Source organism: Hylobates moloch, unplaced genomic scaffold (assembly GCF_009828535.3).
Source record: "Hylobates moloch isolate HMO894 unplaced genomic scaffold, HMol_V3 SCAFFOLD_10, whole genome shotgun sequence".
Classification (NCBI taxonomy): domain Eukaryota; kingdom Metazoa; phylum Chordata; class Mammalia; order Primates; family Hylobatidae; genus Hylobates; species Hylobates moloch.
Genome location: NW_026652285.1, coordinates 109,972,706 through 109,993,951, shown reverse-complemented (window position 1 = coordinate 109,993,951; position 21,246 = coordinate 109,972,706). Strand labels below are relative to the sequence as shown.

The window sequence follows — 21,246 nt, the reverse complement described above, 5'->3', positions numbered from 1 at the left end:
CATGGCAAAGACTCACAGACACAGAGACACACAGACGCATACACAGACACAGGGACACAGAGACACACAGCACAGACATGCACACACAGACACAGAGACACACGGCACAGACACAGGGACACATGGTACACACAGAGACACACGGACACAGGGACACACAAACACAGGGACAGAGAGACACACAGCACAGACACAGGGATACATAGCACAGACACGAACACAGAGACACACATACACAGACACAGAGACACACAGCACAGACATGAACACAGAGACACACATACACAGACACAGAGACACACAGCACAGACACGGACACATGGACACAGAGACACACATACACAGACACAGAGACACACAGCACAGACACGAACACAGAGACACACATACACAGACACGGACACACAGACACAGGGACAGAGAGACACACAGACAGAGACACATATACACAGACAAAGACACACAGCACAGACACAGACACAGAGACACACATACACAGACACAGGGACACACAGCACAGACACGAACACAGAAACACACATACACAGACCAGAGACACACGGCACAGACACACACAGCACAGACACAACAGCAGTCACACATGTAAAGACCCGCCCTCACTCTGGCACCCAAGGTCGGGGAGTGCTCCCAGCCCCACAGAGGGCAGGAAGGCTGGAACCACACTGCTGCAGGCTTCTTCTGGGCCCCCTAACCCTAACCCAAAACTCACCCCACATTCCCCCAGACTCTAGGTCGCAGCCACACGCCCTCCACCTGGGCCAGGGGGGCACGAGTCACACACCCTCTGCGTGGGCCAGGGGGGCACCCTGCCTTTCCACAGCCGTCTGTGAGGAGCTTCTGGGGCACACCTCAGCCAGGCATGGTCTAGCCACCTCCACACTTCACAGCCCAGCCATACCCCACAGGGCCCCCCAGTTCTGAAAATGCCAAGAGCTGGCAGAGGTGACTGGGGACTCACAGCTGTTATGTTCTATGAGAAACTATGGATGCTCCCTTGTCCCCATACATCTGGCCCAGGCTGGCCAGCCCCTGTACCCATCCCTGTGGCACAGAGCCCTACCCACGCCTCATCAAGCTGGACCAGCCCCTCAGAGGGTCTGCACTGAGCCGGGGGAGACCACAAATCCTGCACAGGTGCAGGGGTCCCTGGGCCAGGGCAGGTGGGGCTGGTGCCAGTCAGGCCCAGTCCAGGGAGACTGCTTACTACTCTCAGGCTGGTTCTACACGGGAGCCAAGCTGGCAGGGGAGGCACCATCTCCAGGATCTGCTTTGTCACTGACCTTCCGGGCACTGGTTCTCACCCAGAAGCCTGCTTGCAGTTGCCATGGAGAGAGCCTGCAGTTCTCAGCCAAAGACGCCGCAGCATCCCCTCGGCCTCCCCACCCCAGTCCCTGCTCTAGCAGGCCAAGAAGTGGGAGCCACCTAGCCTGCTCCAAAGCAAGGACAGGGGAGAAGAAGAGCTAGGCATGGCATGCGGGGACCCCCAACCCCAAGCACACACGACAGCAGTGAGCTATTACTACAAGCCAGGGACTGTCACAACACCCTCAGGGGCTGGCACCCTACACAGTTCTTTGTAAGAGAAGGAAACTGAGATTAAGAGAGCACATCCCAATCCCAGCACTTTGGGAGGCCGAGACAGGTGGATTATCTGAGATCAGGAGTTCGAGACCAGCCTGGCCAACACGGTGAAACCCCACCTCTACTAAAAAAAAAAATACAAAAATTAGCCGGGCATGGTGGTGCGTGCCTGTAATCCCAGCTACTCAGGAAGCTAAGGCAGGAGAATTGCTTGAACCTAGGAGGCGGAGGTTGCAGTGAGCCGAGATTGCAGCACTGCACTCCACCCTGGGCAACAGAGAGAGACTCCATCTCACAAAAAAAAAAGAAAGAAAGAAAAAAGAAGGCCAGGCAGGGTGGCTCACACCTATAATCCAAGCACTTTGGAAAGCTGAGGCAGGAGGACTGATTGAGTCCAGGAGTTTTTTTTTTTTTTGAGACGGAGTCTTGCTCTGTCCCCCAGGCTGGAGTGCAGTGGCGCAATCTCGGCTCACTGCAAGCTCCGCCTCCCGGGTTCACGCCATTCTCCTGCCTCAGCCTCCCGAGTAGCTGGGACTACAGGCGCCTGCCAACACGCCCGGCTAATTTTTTGTATTTTTAGTAGAGACGGGGTTTCACCGTGTTCGCCAGGATGGTCTCGATCTCCTGACCTCGTGATCCGCCCGCCTCGGCCTCCCAAAGTGCTGGGATTACAGGCTTGAGCCACCGTGCCCGGCCGAGTCCAGGAGTTTTAAACTAGCCTGGGCAACATAGTTAGACTCCATCTCAACAAAAAAAATTTTTAGGGAGGCTGAGGCGGGTGGATCACGAGGTCAGGAGATCGAGACCATCCTGGCTAACACAGTGAAACCCCGTCTCTACTAAAAATACAAAAAATTAGCTGGGCGTGGTGACGGGCGCCTGTAGTCCCAACTACTCGGGAGGCTGAGGCAGAAGAATGGCGTGAACCCGGGCGGCGGAGCTTATAGTGAGCCAAGATCGTGCCACTGTGCTCCAGCCTGGGTGACAGAGGGAGACTCCGTTTCAAAAAAAAAAAAAAATTGTTTTTTAATTATTCAGGCTTGGTGGCATGTGCCTGTAGTCCCAGCTACTCAGGAGGCTGAGGTGGGAGGATCGCTTTAGCCTGGAAGGTGGAGGCTGCAGCGAGCCGTGATCATGCTACTGCACTCCAGCCTGAGCAACGGATTAAGACCCTGTCTCAAAAAATAAAAAGAAAGAAAAAACAAGAAGAACAACAACAACAGAGCCTCAAGGAATGATGGAACCATAATATTAGTATCATCAGAGTTCCAGAAAAAAAGGAGAATGAAGGCAGGACTGAAAAAGTACTCAAAGATATAATGGCTGAGAACTTGCCAAATTTGGTAAGAGAAATAAACCTACAGATTCAAGAAGCTGAGGGGACCCCAAACAGGATCAACTCAAAGATAATGAAAACAAGATGCATCACAGTCAAATTTCTAAAAACTGAAAACAAAAATTATTGAAAGCATCAGAGAAACATAATACCTTTTCTATTTGGAAAAACAACTCGGCTGACAGAAGATTTTTCATCATAAACCATGAAGGTCAGAAGGAAGTTGCACAGTATTTTCAGATGCGGAAAGAAAAGAATTGTCAACCCAGATATCTATACCCAGCAATACATCTTTGGGGAATGGAGGGGAAATCAGGTCATTCTCAGGTGAATAAATATTAAGAGAATTTGTCACCAGCAGACCTATCCTGAAAGAATAATTAAAGAAATTTATCTAAACAGAAAGAATATGATTTTTATTTTAATTGTTGGCCATTAGGAAGATAGAAAAATGGAAGGAGTAAAAATATGGGTAAATAAAATTTCATTTGAAACCCCGTCTCTACTAAAAATACAAAAATTAGCTGGCCATGGTGGTGGATGCCTGTAGTCTCAGCTACTCGGGAGGCTGAGGCAGGAGAATTGCTTGAACCCAGGAGGCAGAGGTTGCAGTGAGCTGAGATTGCTGCAAAAATATAATAATAATAATATAAAAATGAAAACACAAAATAAAATACACGGAATTGAATTACATAGAAAATACAACATATTAAAGTGTGTAGTACATAGCTAAAGTAGTGCTAAGAAGTAAACTTTGTTTTTCCTCTTATTTTTTGAGACGGAGTCTCACTCCGTCGCCCAGGTTGAAGTGCAGTGGCGCGATCTCGGCTCACCGCAACCTCTACCTTCCAGGTTCAAGTGATTCTCCTGCCTCAGCCTCCTGAGTAGCTGGGATTACAGGCGCCCATCACCACGCCTGGCTAATTTTTGTATTTTTAGTAGAGACGGGGTTTCACCACATTAGCCAGGCTGGTCTTGAACTCCTGACCTCAGGTGATCCACCCGCCTTGGCCTCCCAAAGTGCTAGGATTACAACCATGAGCCACCGCACCCGGCCTAAGAAGCAAATTTATAGTATTATATATAAACGTTAGAAAAAAACAAAAACTGTAATCACTAGTCTAAGCTCTTGCCACAAGAACAGAGAAAATGAAGAGTAAAATAAACTCAAATCAAACAGAATGAAGGAAGTAATAAAATAAAGGGAGAAACAAATGAAATAGTAAGCAAAAAAGAGAAAATCAACCAAACAGAGAGGTGGTTCTCTGGAAAAAAAAAAAAAGCTGACATAATTAACAAATTTCCAGCAAGACTGACCAGAAAGAAAAAGCCCCACACACACAAGAACAAAAAAAGAGGACAAAAATTACCAATATAAGAAATGAAACGAGCTATTACAAACCCTACAGACATCAAAAGGACAATGAGGGAACACTGGGAACAACTCTACACACATAAATTCAACGAGCTGGACTGAACGGACCACTTCCTCAGAAAACGCAAACTCACACGACGGACCCAGCATGACACAGATCATTCGAACATCCACTAACTCTTAAGGAAAGCGAATGCGTAACTTGAAAGCTCCCAAAAAGGAAACCTCCAGGACCAGTTGGATTCACTGTAGATTTTTCTAACAAACATTAAAGAACTAATTCCGTTTTCACACAATGGCTTTTAGAAAATAGAAGAGGGAGAGCATTTCTAAATTCATTTTATGAAGCTTGCATCACCCTGACATCAAAACAAGACGGTACCAAAAAACACTACAGACCAACAGCCTTCATGAATACATATGTAAAAATCCTTAACAAGATGTTAGCAAATAGACTTCAGCGATATCAAAAGAATTATATACCATGACCATGTCTATTCCAGGGATGTATCCCTAGTTCAAGACTCAAAAAATCAACCATTGTAATCCACCGTATTAACATCCTAAAGAAGAAAACTCACATTATCATACCAATGCAAAAAAAGCATTTGATAAAATCTAACAGTCATTTACTATAATAGTGCCTGGAAAACTGGAACAGAGGGAAACTGCCTCGACTTAATAAAGAGCAACTACAAAACCCTACAGCTAACATTATTCTTTTTTTTTTTTTTGAGACGGAGTCTCGCTCTTTCGCCCAGGCTGGAGTGCAGTGGCGCCATCTTGGCTCACTGCAAGCTCCGCCACCCGGGTTCACGCCATTCTCCTGCCTCAGCCTCCCGAGTAGCTGGGACTACAGGCACCCGCCACCACGCCCGGCTAACTTTTTGTATTTTTAGCAGAGACGGGGTTTCACCATGTTAGCCAGGATGGTCTCGATATCCTGACCTCGTGATCCGCCTGCCTCGGCCTCCCAAAGTGCTGGGATTACAGGCATGAGCCACTACACCCAGCCGCTAACATTATTCTTAATAGTTAGTCTGAATGTTTTCCTCCTCAAATTTGGAACAAAGCAACGATGCCCCTCTCACCACACCAGTCTTCAACGCAGTACTAGAAGTTCTAGTAAATGCAATAAGGTAAGAAAAGAAAAGGCATTCAGATTTTAAGAGAAGAAACAAAGCTGTCCCTCTTTGCAGATGACATGTTTGTCTACATAGGAAATTCCAGAGAATCTCCAAAGAAATTGTCCTAGAACTACTACTAAGTTAGTTTAGCATGATAAACATATAGAAATCTATGGTTTTTCTATATACTAGCAATGGACATACAGATACCAAAATTTAAAATACAATACCATCTAATAATCACACAAAATAAAAGAAATACTTAGATGTAAATGTAACAAAACATGTACGGGACTTGTATCCTTAAAACTGCAAAATGCCGATGAAAGCAATCAAAGATCTACATAAATGGAGAAATATACCATGTTCCTGGATTGGAAGACTTAACATAGTAAAAATGTTCACAAACTAACATATAGGTTTTATATAATTCTGGCTTGAAACTGATTTTTTTTTATATATCAAGATTTTTTGTATATATTGGCAAGATTATTCTAAAATGTATATGAAAGGCAAAGTACCTAGAATGGCTAAAATAATTTGAAAGAAAAAGAATAAATTGGGAGGAGTAAGTCCTACCCAGTTTCAAGCCTTATTACATAACTACCGTGATCAGGACTGTGTGGTACGAGGGACAGACACACAGATCAATGGAACGGAATAAAGAACCCAGAAATAGGTCCAGACAAGCACGCCCAGTTGATTTTTGATAAAGCACAAAAGCAATTCAATGGAAGAAATGCAGCCCTTTCAACAAATGGTGCTGGTGCCTCTGGACACCCACAGGCGAAAAACAAAACAAACTCCTCAACCTAAACCTCACAGCTGATACATGTAAAATGTAAAATGACAAAACTTTTAGAAAATGGAATCACAGGAAAAATCTTCACGCTCTAGGGCTGGCAAAGAGTTCACACCACAAGCCTAATCCACAAAAGGAAAAACGGACAAATTGGACTTCATCAAAATTTAAAAATTTTGCTGGGCAAAGTCTCTGTTAAGAAAATGGGAGAAAAAAGCTACAGAATAGGAAAAAATATCTGAAAAACCACATATCTAGCAATAGACTAATATCAAACAATCCAACTGGAATATGAGCAAAATACATGAAGACACATTTCAACTAAAAGGATATGTAGGGCCGGGCACGGTGGCTCACGCCTGTAATCCCAGCACTTTGGGAGGCCAAGGTGGGCGGATCACGAGGTCAGGAGATCGAGATCATCCTGGCTCACAAGGTGAAACCCCATCTCTACTAAAAATACAAAAAATTAGCCGGACATGGTGGCCGGTGCTTGTAGTTCCAGCTACTCGGGAGGCTGAGGCAGGAGAATGGCGTGAACCTGGGAGGCGGAGCTTGCAGTGAGCCAAGATCGTGCCACTGCACTCCAGCCTGGGTGACAGCGAGACTCCATCTGAAAAAAAATAAAATAAAAGGATATGCAGATGGCAGAGAACCACATGAAAAGATGTCCAATATCACTGGCCGTGGAAATGCAAATCAAAGCCACAATGATCACCACATATCTATCAGAATCGCAAAAAGAAAAAAAAAGACAGAGACAACCCCCGTGCTGGCGAGGCTGTGGAGAAACGGGACAGCTCCTGTGCTGCTGGAAATGTGAAACGGGACATCCACTCTGGCTGAGAGTTTGGCAGTTTCTTAAAAAACTAAAAACGTGACTACAGCATGGCCTAATGATTGTATTCTTGGTCATTTATCCCAGAGAAGTGAGAACTTATATTTACACAAAAACCTGTACATGAACGTGTATACAGCTTTGTTCATAGTATTTCATGAAGCAAATGGGTGAAAAAGGCAAATCCAAAGGTATGACTTCATTTATCTAAGATCATCGAAATGACAAAATTATACAAATGCACAGATTAGTGGTTGCCAGGGAGTAAAGAGGGGCGAGGTAGGAGGAAGGTGGGTGCAGTCATAGAAGGGCAACGTGAGGGGCCCTCCGGGGATGGGCTGTTCTGGGCCCTGTGTCAATCTCAGACCTAGTCATGAGACCGTGGCCCTATTACAGTTTCCTAAGAGGTTTCCTTTGGGGGAACTGGGTAAAGGGTACACTGCTCTCTCTATATCATTTATTACAACTGCCTATTATGAATCTATAATTAGCTCAAAATAAAACCTTTATTTTATTTTATTTTATTTATTTTTTTGAGACAGAGTCTCACTCTGTCGCCCAGGCTGGAGTGCAATGGCGTGATCTCAGCTCACTGCAAGCTCTGCCTCCTGGGTTCAAGCAATCCTCCTGCCTCAGCCCCCTGAGTAAGTGAGATTACAGGCGCGCACCACCTCGCCCGGCCAATTCTTTTGTATTTTTAGTAGAGATGGGGTTTCACCATGTTGGTCAGGCTGGTCTCGAACTCCTGACCTCGTGATCTGCCCACCTCGGCCTCCCAAAGTGCTGGGATTACAGGCAGGAGCCACCTCACCCGGCGTTTCGCCAGGTTAGTGTGGGCAACCTCGGCCACTCCGAGTTCGCCTCTTCATTCTTGCCCCACTCTAGGTGGGCCCCGGCTAATTTTTTGTATTTTTAGTAGAGACGGGGTTTCACTGTGGTCTCGATCTCCTGACCTCGTGATCCGCCCGCCTCGGCCTCCCAAAGTGCAGGGATTACAAGCGTGAGCCACCGCGCCCGGGCTTTTTTTTTTTTTTTTTAAAGGGGGGTTGTTAATATCAGCATCAAGCTCTTGGATTTATAAAATTATTGTATTACAACAGCAGCCAGCACATAAGAAACCTCACAAAAGAGTCAGCTTTAAAAAAAAAAAAGGCCAGCTTTTATTTTTTCTTTTACCTTTTCATGTCTCAGGAGCTGTGCTGCCCACTTCTCGCAGCTGTGCACCGGGCCTTCACCCACACGCCCACGGTCCCAGGCTGTGGACCCTGGCAAGTCTGTGGAGTAAAGGCACCTCCTGGGAGGGTGGGGGGCCTTTGCCCTCCTGGAGAGAGGCCCTCACTGGAGATGGCACAGAGCCCAGCACCAGGCAAGACACGCAGTGCCATAGCAGCCCCTCCGTGTGTCCCTGTATCTGTGTGTCTGGGCGTTTCAGGCCTGTTGGGCTCTGGGAGCCCACGCACTGCCGATGCACGCCAATGGAAACACGGCGGCCGCCCCACCTGTTGCTCCTGGTCTCTAGTCTCTGCCTGTCTGCCTGCAGTGTCGAATTCCACCCAGCGTTGAGTAGGCCCGTGATGGGAACAGGGACAGCATTCCCTCCCCACACGCTGTACTCCCAGGGCAAGGCTCTGAGACAGCAGGTGCTAGGGTGGGGCCGGTAGGCGGAGCAGGAGGTGGCGCTCAGGAGCCCCCACCCTTGGACAGGAGGCTGCCATGTGCCAGGGGACTTCCCTCCTTCCTGCAGTCTCACAGTGCCCCTCCTCCTCACTTGGTCCCACCCTTGGCCCATTCAGGGTGCCTGTGGCTCCAGTGCAGCTGTGTTGTCAGGCCCAGAGGCTGATGACAGAGAAGCGTGAGAAAGGACCCACAGTCAGAGGAAAGGGGGAGAACTATGGCAGATTCTACAAACATCGAACCATCTAACCATTTCACGATGCACCAGCAACAGCAGCCCCCACATGGCCACAAGGGACCCCGCAGGCCTGGCTCTGCATCCCGCCTGCCCCAGCGTCTGGGGGTCCATCGGATCAGCACCGCCCACCAGGAAAAGGCAGTCATCTGCCAGCCAGGAGAAGCCTTGCCAGAAACCAATCCTGCCGACACCCTGATCTTGGACCTCCAGCCTCCAGGACTGAGAAGGAAATAATGTCTGTTGTTGCAGCGCCCGGCTGTGCTGCTTTGCTCCAGCCTCCCCAGCAGACCAGTGTCCAGTCCTTCAAGGGAATGGGCCTGTCAGTAGAGGCTGGGCCTTGTGGTGAGCAGGGAAACCTCTCGGAGAGAGAGGAGGGCAAAGAGAGGCCAGCCCGGTGGGGAAGAAGGGGTGGGAGTGGAGAAGACAGAGGCCGCTCACTGAGTGAGGAGGACCAAGACACAAAGGCGCTTTTCACCAGGCTCCTGTGCTCTCAGGGGAGACAGGGAGGGTGGCATTGGCTACAAGGGCCTGCCCAGCCCTGGAGAAAGGAGCTCACAGCAGGGTCGTGGAGAGGGGAGGGACTGGGTGGGGGGTGCTACCATGTGACCTGCTAGGAATGAATCTGCATTAGCATCCGTCTGGCTGGAATAGCGATGCTTCAGCACGTGTGGGGCTGCACGCAGGCACGCAGGGTGGAGGCCCCTCCACTCTACAGCCCCACAGCCAGCACCTGCCTTCTCACCTCTTCTAGTCCAGGGCCCGAGAAGCCATTAGCAACCATTCTCACCTTGGTGTGAATCTGCAGCTCTGCCGCTCCAGCATGAAGGAGGAGAAGGAGAGCAGGAAGGGGTGTCCACCATCACGTGCCCACAGGAGCGAGGCTCCCACCCTCCCGGGGTGTGAACTTGAACCCCTGTGACCTCTGTGGGTGCATGTGCACAGAATGCAGGTCCCCTGCCCCCCAGCCACCGCACCACACCAGCCTAGCCATCCTCGCGAGCCGCCACAGGCCTGGGACCCCCCAGGGCACTGGAACACAGCAGCCCCAGTGAGTACCTGGAGCCGGAGCCTGAGCCTGGACCGGAGGCCACAGACGGCTTGGAACAGGTCAGTCCCCAGGAGGGGCGGCTCTTCTACAGCCAGCCCGGCACTGCCCGCCCAGCCTCCCAGATCCAGAGGCAGCTGCTCCAGAGGGAGTGGGGGTTCCAGGGACTTCTCCCAAGCGAGATGAAAACACGGGTTTTTGCGTGAAAGCTCCTTCTTAAATATTGACAACAAGTTTAGAGCCCATCTCAGATCCCTGGCTTATGCTCCCTCAGCCTAACAATCACAGACCCAAAATCCAAAGTAGCCATGCGCCGTGAGAGCCCAACCTGCCTGGCCACGCACAGGCCGGCCACGGTCCAGGAGTGGACGTGTGCCCCCACCACCACACAGCTGTGTCCCTCCCTTCCATCCCCCACCCACAGGCAGAGCTGGACAGATCAGCACCACAGAGAGAGACGAGCATGGCCAGTCCCAGGCCCCCAGGCCCCCAGGCCGCCCTGCCCACCTGCCCCATCCCTCCCGCACTGTCCCCTCAGAACGGGGTCCTGGGCTGAGACTCCCCAAACTGTGACCTTCAAGGCTTCTCACGCAGCTCACCCCAGCCAAAGGGCCTGCAGCCCTGCCGCTCACTGTCCCCACCATACTCTCGCTGGAGCCCGATCCCTCCAGCTGCTGGGGCAGGCAATCAAGCCTCCAAATGACCCTCCTGGTGGGTCCCTGAAGAGAAAGGCGTGTAAGGGGGACTCTGTGACACCTGCAGAACCGCCCATCCCTGGAGCCTGGCCTGCAGTCACCGTCGAGAGGAGAGGCTTGGAGCACAGAGTGGACCCTGGGGCATGGGGACTTTGCCGTTGGCAGAACAGACACCTGGGGGAAGGGCCCTGGCTCCGTCGTGCCCAGCAAGTACCTGGCCCATATCAGGGACATATGAATAAAGAACAGACCACATGGTCCAGTCCCCACTTGCCTCAGGACAGCAGCCCAGACCCCCCTGAATGACAAAAGTCCTTCTCTGGGTTGAGCTGAAACCTCCCTCCCTTAACTCCCACCCATGTCCCCCGTGCCCCTGGGAAACTCTGCGGTATCCAAGGCAGCGCTGGGCTCCTTCAGCTCTCCAGGCCCTATGGTGAAAGATCTGCAGAGAGGCCAACCCTCCCTTGGGTCTGCTGTGCCAGGCAGGCATATGAGAGACCCCAGGCGTCTGTAATGCTGGCCCGATGCCCATCCAGTGAGCCAGCCCCGTGCTGCTTCTATCCAGGGAGTCTCTGGATTTGGGCTCCTTAGGCAGCAGAGCACACATGGAGATGTGGAGACCCCAGAGAAGACCCCACAGGACTGGAGCCCAAGGCCAGGGTCAGCCTCCCAAGCACAGCACAGCCAAGCCCCAGGTCTCACGCCCGGGCAGTGTGCACCCTCGCTCCACACAGAATCAGGAGACCCTGGGGGCTCCCAGTGGGCCCAGTTCTGCCCCCCAGTACAGGAGAGTGTTAAGAACCCAGAAATTCAGGAAGAAGGAGGCAGAGAGGGAGGGGGGAGACACAGAGAAAGAGGGCAGGGGCGTGGGCCAGGCCCTCTATAAAGACCCAGCCAGGGGCGTGTGCTGAAGAGGGGCCAGGATCCCACCCTACAACAGCAGCACCTCCTCAGGCTGTTATGTCCCCAGCACGGCTGCCAGGCCTGTCCCCACGGACATGGACGCCTGATGGGAGGCCACTGTCAGGAAGGGGCACCAGAGCTTGGTCACAGGGTCCTAGATCAGCAGCCACGTGCTGCTGCCCCACCTGGTCCTCACAGCCACACCACACGGACTGCACGTGGGCCAGGGCCCTGCACTGTGGGGTGGGGCTGGTGGGTTCTCACTGACACGAGGGGGGCTGTGGAGCCCCCGGCCAGGCAATGCCTGGAGTGACCCCAGCCCCAGCCCCAGAACACGGGGGCTCTCCCTGCTTTCCAGGGACGTGTCAGAACTCAGCCCCCGCTGCACTGGTTCCAGCCACACTAGGGGTGAGGGAGGGAGGGTCAGGGCCTACGAAGGCCATTTCCAGCCTTAAGTAGGGAAGGGGAGAGAACATCTGGCAAACCCCAGCCCTACCTGGCACTGGAGATCGGGGTGCTGCACTTCCTGCAGGGCTGCAGTCCAAGGACCCCAGGCTGAAGCAGAGCCTGTGGCAGGAGAGCTCCATCACAGCACGGACACGCCCAGCTCGGTCCATGCTCCAATGTCTCCTGGCCCCCAGGGCACAGTGTCTCTTGACACCTGTGTTCAGACACAGGGTCAGGTCGCCTTGTGGGAAGGCAGCGTCTCTGGGCCGCACACTTGCACATGGGCTGCTGCTCCCCTGAGTGGATCCTCCTTGCCCGTGGGGACCCTCTGTGGGGCCCTGAGCTGGGCCTGGCTGTCCCTGTGCCCCAGAAGTGCCTGCCACCATCTGAATCAAAGCCCGAAAGAACAGGAGGCCACAGCGGTTGCCCAGGAAGCTCAGGGTCAGCAGTGCCTCGGCCCCTGAGCTCCGCTGACCAGACTCCCTCCTGGTGTAGCGGCCACACACCCACACACCCTCTCTTCAACCCACAGGAGGCTGGGTCCAGGGAGAAAGCTGGGCTCTAATTACATGTCCTGGAAAGAAATCCCAGTTTAATTTAGACTAAAACAGAAGCCGTGGTTGGAAAGCTCCCCCGGAGAGCCACCTGCCTGAGCCAGGATGTGTTTCTCTGATGTTCCCAAGGACCATGGAGGGTAGCACCAGGCTGGAGCCACGACAGGGGTGGGGACGCCCAGGGCTTTGGGGTTCTGGGGGCCCTGACTTGTCACCCTGCCCAAGTCCCTGACCCCCAGGTGGAACCAGCCCCACAGGGCCAGAGGCTGTGACAGGGGCTTCCTCAGGGCCCTGGGAGGGCAGAGGCAGTAACGTGGGGACAGAGTGTGACAGGGGCTTCCTCAGGGGCCTGGGAGGGCAGAGACAGTGACGTAGGGACAGGACTGGGAGCATGGACACACGTGAGACCGGCTGGGGCACGGAAGGGGAAAGGCACCTGCGCTGATGGGTGACGGACTCCGGAGGCACCACGGGGCTTCCCATGGGCTCTACCATCTCTGAGCGTCAGAGCCCACCTGCCTCGTTCTCCAGCGCCACCCCCTGGTCCAAGCCCTCACCACTCCCACCTGGATCACTGCTTCCGGCTCCCACTCTCCTTCCCTACTGTCTACACTGTGCCCCCAGCACCCATCACGAGTCAATTGGGCCACACCTGTACTCAGAGCCCTCCAACGCCCGAGCCAAGGCCCCCCTGCCCCCTCACAGCCTCTCCCCTGCTGGAGCTGCTCCCCAGGGGCCACCCCACCCCCGTGGAAGGACACACTACACCCCGACTGCCCTGCAACACTCGCTGCCTGCCTCGCCCAGGAGGACGCAGCCTCTGAGAGGGCAGGAACAGCCTGTGTTGTGCACTACTGTGTCCCCAGCAACTGGAACAGGGACGAGGAGGTAGTAGCTGCGCTTGAAGAGCCCCTTCCTAAGGAATGAGTGAATGGATGACAAGGGGACAAGGAAGGGGTGGATGGAGGGTGGGGCAGGGGGAGTGAGAGGCTGGGGCAGCGGGTGGAGGGGCTTCCAGTCCACGCACTCACTCACTCGCTCCCTCTCCCTCTGTCTCACTTCGCACCCCACCTCGGCTGATGGACGTGCTTCTAAATTCAGTGGAAACTTGGACACGGCGAGAGGACTTCCACGCCACCCTTCCTGCATCTGCTGGTCTATGCAGATGCACAGGCCCGCACTCCCAGAGGTCCTGGACTCTGCTTCCCTCACGGCTCCAGGGCTGTCCCCTTTCTGTCCACACTGTCCACTTGTCCTTCCCTCCTGGACTATGCACGTGGCATGGACGGGCTGTAAACCCCTAACTTCATAAAACTCTCCTGGCCTCCATCTCTCTCCTGCCCCTGCCCCCGTCGCTCTGCCTCACTTTGCTGCAAAGACAAAGCATTGCCTACAGGTGTCCCCCACAACCCCTCTCCTCCCATTCCCAGCAAGCCCTCACTCCCACCACATGGCTGGACCAGCTCCTGCCTCAGACCCACGGGGTGCAGTGCACAGTCTTGGGTCCTCTCGTGGCCTCTTGCCAGGCACACCTCCGCTGCTCCACCAACCTCACCGCCAGCTGCCACTTGTAAGTCCAGGTGCCCTGGACTCCACACAGGGCAGCTCTTTCTCCACACTTCCCATTCCCTGGGGATCCTGGGTGGTCTCAAGCTCTGAAGATGACTGGGACACCCATGTCCTTCGAATCACCACCTCCAGCCACACCTCTTCCCAGGCTGCTAGATGGCTCACCCCTCACGCTCTCCAGTCCGTCCTCTGACGACCCTATGCAAAGTGGCACCTCCAGGCCTGCACCCTGCACGCTTTATCTCATTTCATATGTGGGAAAAAACAGCACGGAACTCATCACCATCCACTCATCCGTCCACCCGCTGACTGCTCTCTAGGGCATGCCTACGCCACTGCACACCACACCAGGCTGCAAAGAAACCAGGCCCGGAGGTGTCTTGTCCCCAGAACACGGCCCACCGGGCAGAGGTTCAGCTGTCTTCCTTCACTCCTGAGTCCTCAGCACCTGGCAGAGGCTCTATGAACACTGAATGAATGAATGATGAACAGGTGGAGGGAGGGCTGGCTGCAGGGCTGCCCACCTGGCTGGACAGACACAGGGCCAGAGAGCTGAGCAGAGGGCAGGACGGTGGACAGGGCATGAACGGGAGGACAGACGGAGGCAGGGAAGTGGCGGCCTTCCCGCCTCCTCCCACCTCCTCCCCGCGGCCTGAGGTCCTCAAGAGCTGCGTCCTGGCACTCAGCAGGGCTCTTGCTGGAGTGAACTGCTGGAGGCCCCCATGTCAGGCACCACCGGGCCCCTGTCCTCACCCCGGGCCCACTCTGTGTGGGGAGCCGGCTCAGCCCCGACCCCACCCTGGTAGCACAGTGTTCTTGGAGGCCGGGGAAGGGAAGCCTCACTCCTGGGCCCAGAATCTCTCTTGGCAAATGATCCACTCAGACGACCACAGGAGACGGCCAGGTGCCAGGAGCCCTCCTGGAAACGAGGCAGAGTCCCGTGGCAGGGACCCAGCCACTGTGACCTCACCCCGGCCCGAGCGAGTCAGAGGAGTTCCAGGTGGCCACACATGGGCTGACCCAGTCAAGAGCACGGCTGGGAACTGAGGGCCTGGAGGCCCCGGGCACACACAAGGGCAGGAAGCTGCCAGCAGCCCTCACAGGCCTGGGGTTTCTCAGAAGCAGCCTCTGATCCTCACAGCACCCTCCAGGCTGGGACCCCAGCGCAGACCCCACAGCTGCTCCCCAGGGCAGCAGGAGTTCGGCAGCATTAGAGCCGACTACAGCCCCCCCACAGCCCAGACGCACACCCACGGGCTAACAGAGGGTGCCCCAAAGTCCTGGGAGAGAAGCAAAGCGGAGACAAGGGGGCAGAGTGCCCACCTTCCCTCCCAGGTGAGAACACGGAGGCTCAGAGCCTCCCCAGGCAGCAGGAGGCACGGACCCAGGGCCTCCTCCACAGTTCCACACCAGCCTCAGGAGCAGAGCGGCCCCAGCCGGCCTCTGAGGGTGCTCAAGGCTTTGCCAAGCAACAGGCCAGGGTGTCTGCCTCTCCCTCCAATCCTCTGAGCACCAATTAAATAAACTCTAATTAAAAACAACAAACTAATAATCGCTTCTCGGCCTTTTGGCTAAGATCGAGTGTAAAAACAACAAACTAATGAGAAATACCGAGGCTCACAGAGGTGAGACGAGGCTCCTCCCTAGGCTCCCCATGGACCAGCCCTCCCCCACAGCGGACACAGCCCCCTCCACACACAGACGCACACACGGGTTCACGTGTCCCCAGGTGCCCCACAAGAGAGCAGCAAAGCGGCTCCCTCCTGTGACTTGGAGCCAGCATGTGGCCCTGTGGGATACAGATCACCTCCAACCCGGGGTTCCCCGCACAACCCGGGCTGCCTGGAGGGAAGATGTGTGAAGGCGGAGGAACCTGGGAGCCACCCCAGCAACGCCCAGGCCCTGCTGCAGACACAGGAGAGCAGAGACGTGCTCAAGCCAAGGGAAAGAGGGGCGGCAGGAAGAAAAGAGGGAGAGGCAGAGAGACACCAAGAGGGCCAGAGACAGAGAGCGTGCAGAGGAGACAAAGGGCTAGACAGGCAAAGTGGGAGGAGGAGGGAGGGGGAGGCGGAGGGGGAAGAGGGGAGAGGAGGGGGAGGGAGAGAGACCGAGAGAAACAGAGGAGGAAGGGGGAAGAGGAGGGGGAGGGGGAAGAAGGGGAGGGGACGGAGGAGCAGCCCTGGACCCAGTCTATGTGTGCTGGGAGATCCAGGGGTCCTGCCCAGGGCTTGGTGCGTCTCCTGCCTCCTCTCCTGGCCCTCAAGGGCCGACACACTCAGCACCGTGGACAGCGCCCCATGAGGCCGGAACCTGCCGCCTCTACCCAGCTCCCCTCTACCTAGCTCCCCGCTGGCCCGCACCCCCCAACACTGCTTACACCCCAACAATTCATTACTTCAGCAGAGGCTCACTGCCCCCTCCTGGGTGCCCGCCCCAAGTGAGGCTCCAGGGACCCCCTGAAAAAAATAAGGCACCGTTGTCCTCAGGGACTTGGGGCCACAGGGAGAGAGAGAGGTAAACAGCTAGTGACTCCTGGGCTGCCTCTGGGAGTATCCACTGGATGTGGGAGCGCCCAGTCCTCCAAGAGGCCACACTCTTCACCAGCCACCTCCCACCCCAGCCCCCAACGGGCATTGCTGGCGGAACCACAGACCCCCACAGGGCCTTCCATAAATTCTACCCCAGGGCTGTGCTGCAGAAAGGCACAGAATCCACCTCAATGCTGCTGTGCCCAGCACATCACAGACAGCTCTGGGGGCTGAGCCCTCCGTGCAACCCCCGCAAGCCCAGACAGCTCTGGGGGCTGAGCCTTCCGTGCGACACCCCCAAGCCCAGTTCTGTAAACGCTGCTCTCACCCAGCAGGGGCCAGCACCAGGCTCAGGGGCAGGCAGAGTAGATGAGGGCAGCACTCCAGGATCCAGGCAGGCAATGGGAGGCTCCCTCTGAAGGCCTCACCCAAGAGACCAGAGGCCGTGTAGCCAACTGCTTCTTCCTCACACACACAGAACCTTGAAGGCATGAGCCCCAGACTTGAGGACTCCACAGCCATCTCCTTCCTCCTCTGCCACCAGCCCAAACACCCCTCCATAGACCCTCCTGTGCACCAGGCGTCCTGGGGCAGTCACTGGGTGAGGATGGGGCTCTGGAAGGAGCCTGCTGTGGGGCCTGCTCCCTCCTCTTCCATCTGGGCTCTGAGCCTCGGAACCATAAGGCTCAGGAAAGAGCAGACAGCGGTCCCTGGCCCAGCACAGGGCCTCTGACACTGAAGTGCTAACAGGCTCTGTGGGGGCAACTCCCCAAGCACTCATTCCCCAGCCACCACTCTCCACACCAGAGTCACAGCAGCCCAGCCCAGCCTTCCACCTGCCAGTCAGGGAAGCAGGAAAGGGGACCTCACAGTGCCCACTGCACAGGATGTGGAGTTGACACCCTGGAGGGTGGGGTGCAGAGCACTGGACCTGAGCTCCCATCCAGGCCCCTTGGGTCCACTTTCTAGATGTGCTGGTTATTTTGGCAATCACAAGCTGTTGTTAGGGTAGGTGGTTGAGGAGAAACTGCCGAAGCACTTTCCTGGCACTAGGAACTGTGAAAGCACTCGACACACAGCCTCATCCCAGGCAGCACAAGGGCTCTGAGCGAGGTGGACGCCACAGGTGAGCGTCTCAGGCAGGAGCAGAATTCAAAACGCCAAGTGCCCCTCCCAGACCACTGGCTTGGGTGAGGCCAAAGTCCAGCCCTCCTCCTCGCTAGGAAGCCCGTCACCTGGGCAGCAAAGCCACCTCCAACAGGCACCATGCGGCTCAGGCCAGCCATGGAAGCTGGTGGCCCCTGGCCTGTGGGCTCTGCAAGCCAGTGCCTCCTGGGGACAGGTCACTGTGATCCTCCCTTCAGCGAGAAATACAGCACTGGCACCTCTGGCAGAAGCACCCCCATAGCACACAGGGTGGCAAACAGACTGTCTCACATTCGTTCATCTCCAGCAGGGCTGTGGGGGTACCCCAGTGAGGAGACTGCAGCCACCCCAGCTCCACGGCGCAACTGAGCTTGAGACAGCACACGCCTGGGCCGCACGTGCTGGGCCTCCTGGCCTCAGCTTGCCTACCCTGTGAGGACGACCACGAAGTCCATGACGTTCCAGCCATTCCGCAGGTAAGAGCCCTTGTGGAAGACGAAGCCCAGAGCGATGATTTTGATCCCTGCCTCGAAGCAAAAGATCCCGATGAAATAGGGCTCCGTGTCATCCTAGGAGAAGCGCAGAACAGTGGTCACCCCTGGCCCCCACCAGGTGCAGTAGTGGGCAGAGATGGTTGGTGAGGACCCCACCCCACTGTGTGCAGGCCACAGCCATCGTGAGGGTCTGACCCTCCTCACCTTGCCCCCAACACCCTGCAGATTCTCCAAGGAGCCATTCCCATCGCTGAGCCTGCTTGCTGTCTGCATGTGTCTCCTAACGCGGACACCACTGTCTACAGCAGCAACATCCCAGTCATGCCTGCAGGCCCCTCGTGCCTCCCACCCTGGCATCTCAGCTTCTGCCCACGTCACAGTGGGGCCCCAATCTCCCTGCTAGCACCATGCAGTGGGCCTGGCTTCGGGGAGACGGTGATGTAACAGTATTAGCTGTGGGTGCTTATCAGGTAGTTTTTCCTTTATCAACTAGGGTGGCCCTTTAATACCCCCATGAGGTCATCCCCATTCTAACATGATGGAGACAGAGACACAGAGATGCCCGGGAGCCAGGCAGAGGCCACAGCAGCCTCTGGGTGGGAACCTGCACAAGGTTGCCTGGATACAGCTCAGGCTTTCTTGAACTCAGTCCAGGCCCCGTTTATGCATTCAACATGCACCCGGGTAACCAGAACACGCACATCTCGGCAGAAAACAACAGAAATGAGAAGCACGACCTCGGCCCTGAGTGTGCTGAGCGATGACCGCCACATCTGTGAGGACCCTAGAGGCAACGAGCCACAGTCTGGACCTGAGGCTGGGAACCACCCTGGGCTCAGACTGCAGGGAGCCTCCCAGAGGGCGTGGCACCTGCAGGCAAGGCTTCCACAGCTCGATTTTGAGAAAGGGATCCAGGTGGAGGGAACAGAGCAGCCAAAGGAATGAAGACAGCTGATCCTAGAAAGATCTCTTTCCTGCACCCCAGGCTGAGCTCCAGCCAACAGCTACTGAGCACGAGAGAGCAGAGCCAGGCCCTACCAGTGCCGAGCTAGGAGCAGCAAACAGGGTGGAGACGGGCTGTGTGGAGCTTGAGGAGACCCCAAAGACTCCTCATGAGCATACGCGTGGGGCTGGCAGGGAAAGGCCCTGTGCAAGGCAAGCCCGGGGAGCTGGGGAGCTGCATGTGCAGGGTTGGCATGGGGGTGTGGGACACCTGTACTCTGGGGCTGCTGCCTTAGGGAGCAGGTGAAGGGGTGGGGAGAGGAGGCCAGCTTCAAGGGCCTCCCCTGAGGGTTCATCCTCAGGACTGTGGAGGTCACAGGAGGAAGCAGCTGCTGGGCTGCCGCGGAGCTGCCAGGTGAGGTGAGTGCCACCGTTCCACAGCCTGTGCCTTCCTTCCCAGGAGGCCAGGCTCTCGAGGGCTCTCCGCATCTTACTCCCACCTTACTCAGCCTGGGCTCTTCCTGTCCTGTGGTGGAGCTGGCCCAAGGCTTGGCTGGCAGTGCCTGGTGGAAGCTACCAGCACCCAAGGGTCCATCACGACCCGTGCTGACTCGCCATGCTCTTCCTGGCCCCAAGGCTTCTGGTCTGATTTGTTTAGGAGGGACCCCTTTTCCCAAGGGGTGGGGTTGCTGACCATCTGCCCCAGGGGAACAATGGGGCCCCAGCAGACAGAGATCTTCACAGGAAGCTTCCTGGTGAAAAAGAGAACAGGCCCGACGCCTAGGAAGGACCAGCCAGCACCTTCGGCTGGGAAGGAGGCCCCAGCCCGAGCCGTCTCCTCACAGGTCTGCCCTGCCCAGCCCATGGCTGAAGGCTGGCTTAGGTGGGAGGGATGGGTGTGCAGGCAGCTTGGTGTTGCACTGCAAGCTGGGGCCTGGCTCCAGGTAGCTCCAGAGTCAATGGGGAGGTGGGAAACAGCCCCGAGAGGCAGGGAACCAGGGAGGCCTCGCCCAGGGCCAGGCTGGCAAACAACTGAGGGGCTGCCCCTGCACCACCCAGCCTCAGCCTGCTCTGTGGGCAGCAGCACAGCTTCCCCTCCATCCCAAGGGACATCAATGGCTGGGCCTGAACATGGGACTGGGGCTGGTCAAGAGCCCCCCAGACCTCTAGGCTGGCCCAGGGAGGGCATGTTCTGCAGTTTTCTCAACAGGTTAGCTTGCCACCCCTAGAAGTGTCCTCCCCAACCCATGACCACAAAGCAAACCCTCCCACACCTGTGAGGCAGGAACTGGCAAGGCTGGACACCCACTGCCTGGCAGGGCAAGACAGCTTGATCCTCCCTTCCCCTGCCCCTGCCCCGGCCTGGCCCCTGGGCCTGCGTCCCTCTGACCCTGGCCCTGCCCTGTTTCCTGTGGCTTGGCATTCAAGGCTCTCTGCCTGTTTCCTCTCACGCTCACCCTCTTCTCCAGCCTCCAGAAAGGAAGGGGCCCCACCAGGCTACTGCCCAAGTCCCCCACAGGGACCATGACTCATGCCTGCCTCATGGTGTGGCTGGGCTGTCCACACTCCTCCTCCCCACCCTGCCATAACCCAGACCACTGGGCGTTCCAGACTGTGCTCCATTAAGACCTCCTCACCTCGGCCACCCACCACTCACCTTCTCCTGGTGCCTCACCTCCAGGGCAGGCTCCCTGTCTCCCCTTCTGCACTCCTGGGCCTGCGGTGGCCCAGGTTCAAAAGGAGTTCAGTTTCAAGGCTAAAGTCTGAATAGCTCTTGTCTCAGGACGCTAGTGGGGGCAGAAGCCAGGCTCAAGGGAAGAGGGAGCAGCTCTTGACACCCCAGAGAGGCCGTCTCCTGGACGCCTCTGGCCCCGCACCCCCTGGGCCCATACTTGCTCTGTCTTCTGCTCACCTGGAGGCTCCAGTCTTTA

At 55.7% G+C, this 21,246-nt stretch overlaps 1 protein-coding gene across 23 annotated transcripts in view; it reads right to left on the bottom strand.

The window, feature by feature from the left end:
- The window catches only part of CACNA1B (calcium voltage-gated channel subunit alpha1 B), a 244,247-nt gene that overhangs the window by 220,856 nt on the left and 2,145 nt on the right, over positions 1 to 21,246 (bottom strand). For 22 of the 23 annotated variants that reach the window (XR_009215330.1, XR_009215331.1, XR_009215329.1 and 19 more), the window contains exon 3: positions 18,309 to 18,448. The exons of the other annotated variant lie outside the window; for it this stretch is intronic. Coding sequence is in view for 18 of the 22 variants with exons in the window: in XM_058445703.1 (XP_058301686.1) it covers positions 18,309 to 18,448 (140 nt within the window). In the remaining 4 variants the exon portion in view is untranslated. The remainder of the gene's footprint in view (positions 1 to 18,308; positions 18,449 to 21,246) is intronic. 23 annotated transcript variants of the gene reach the window in all.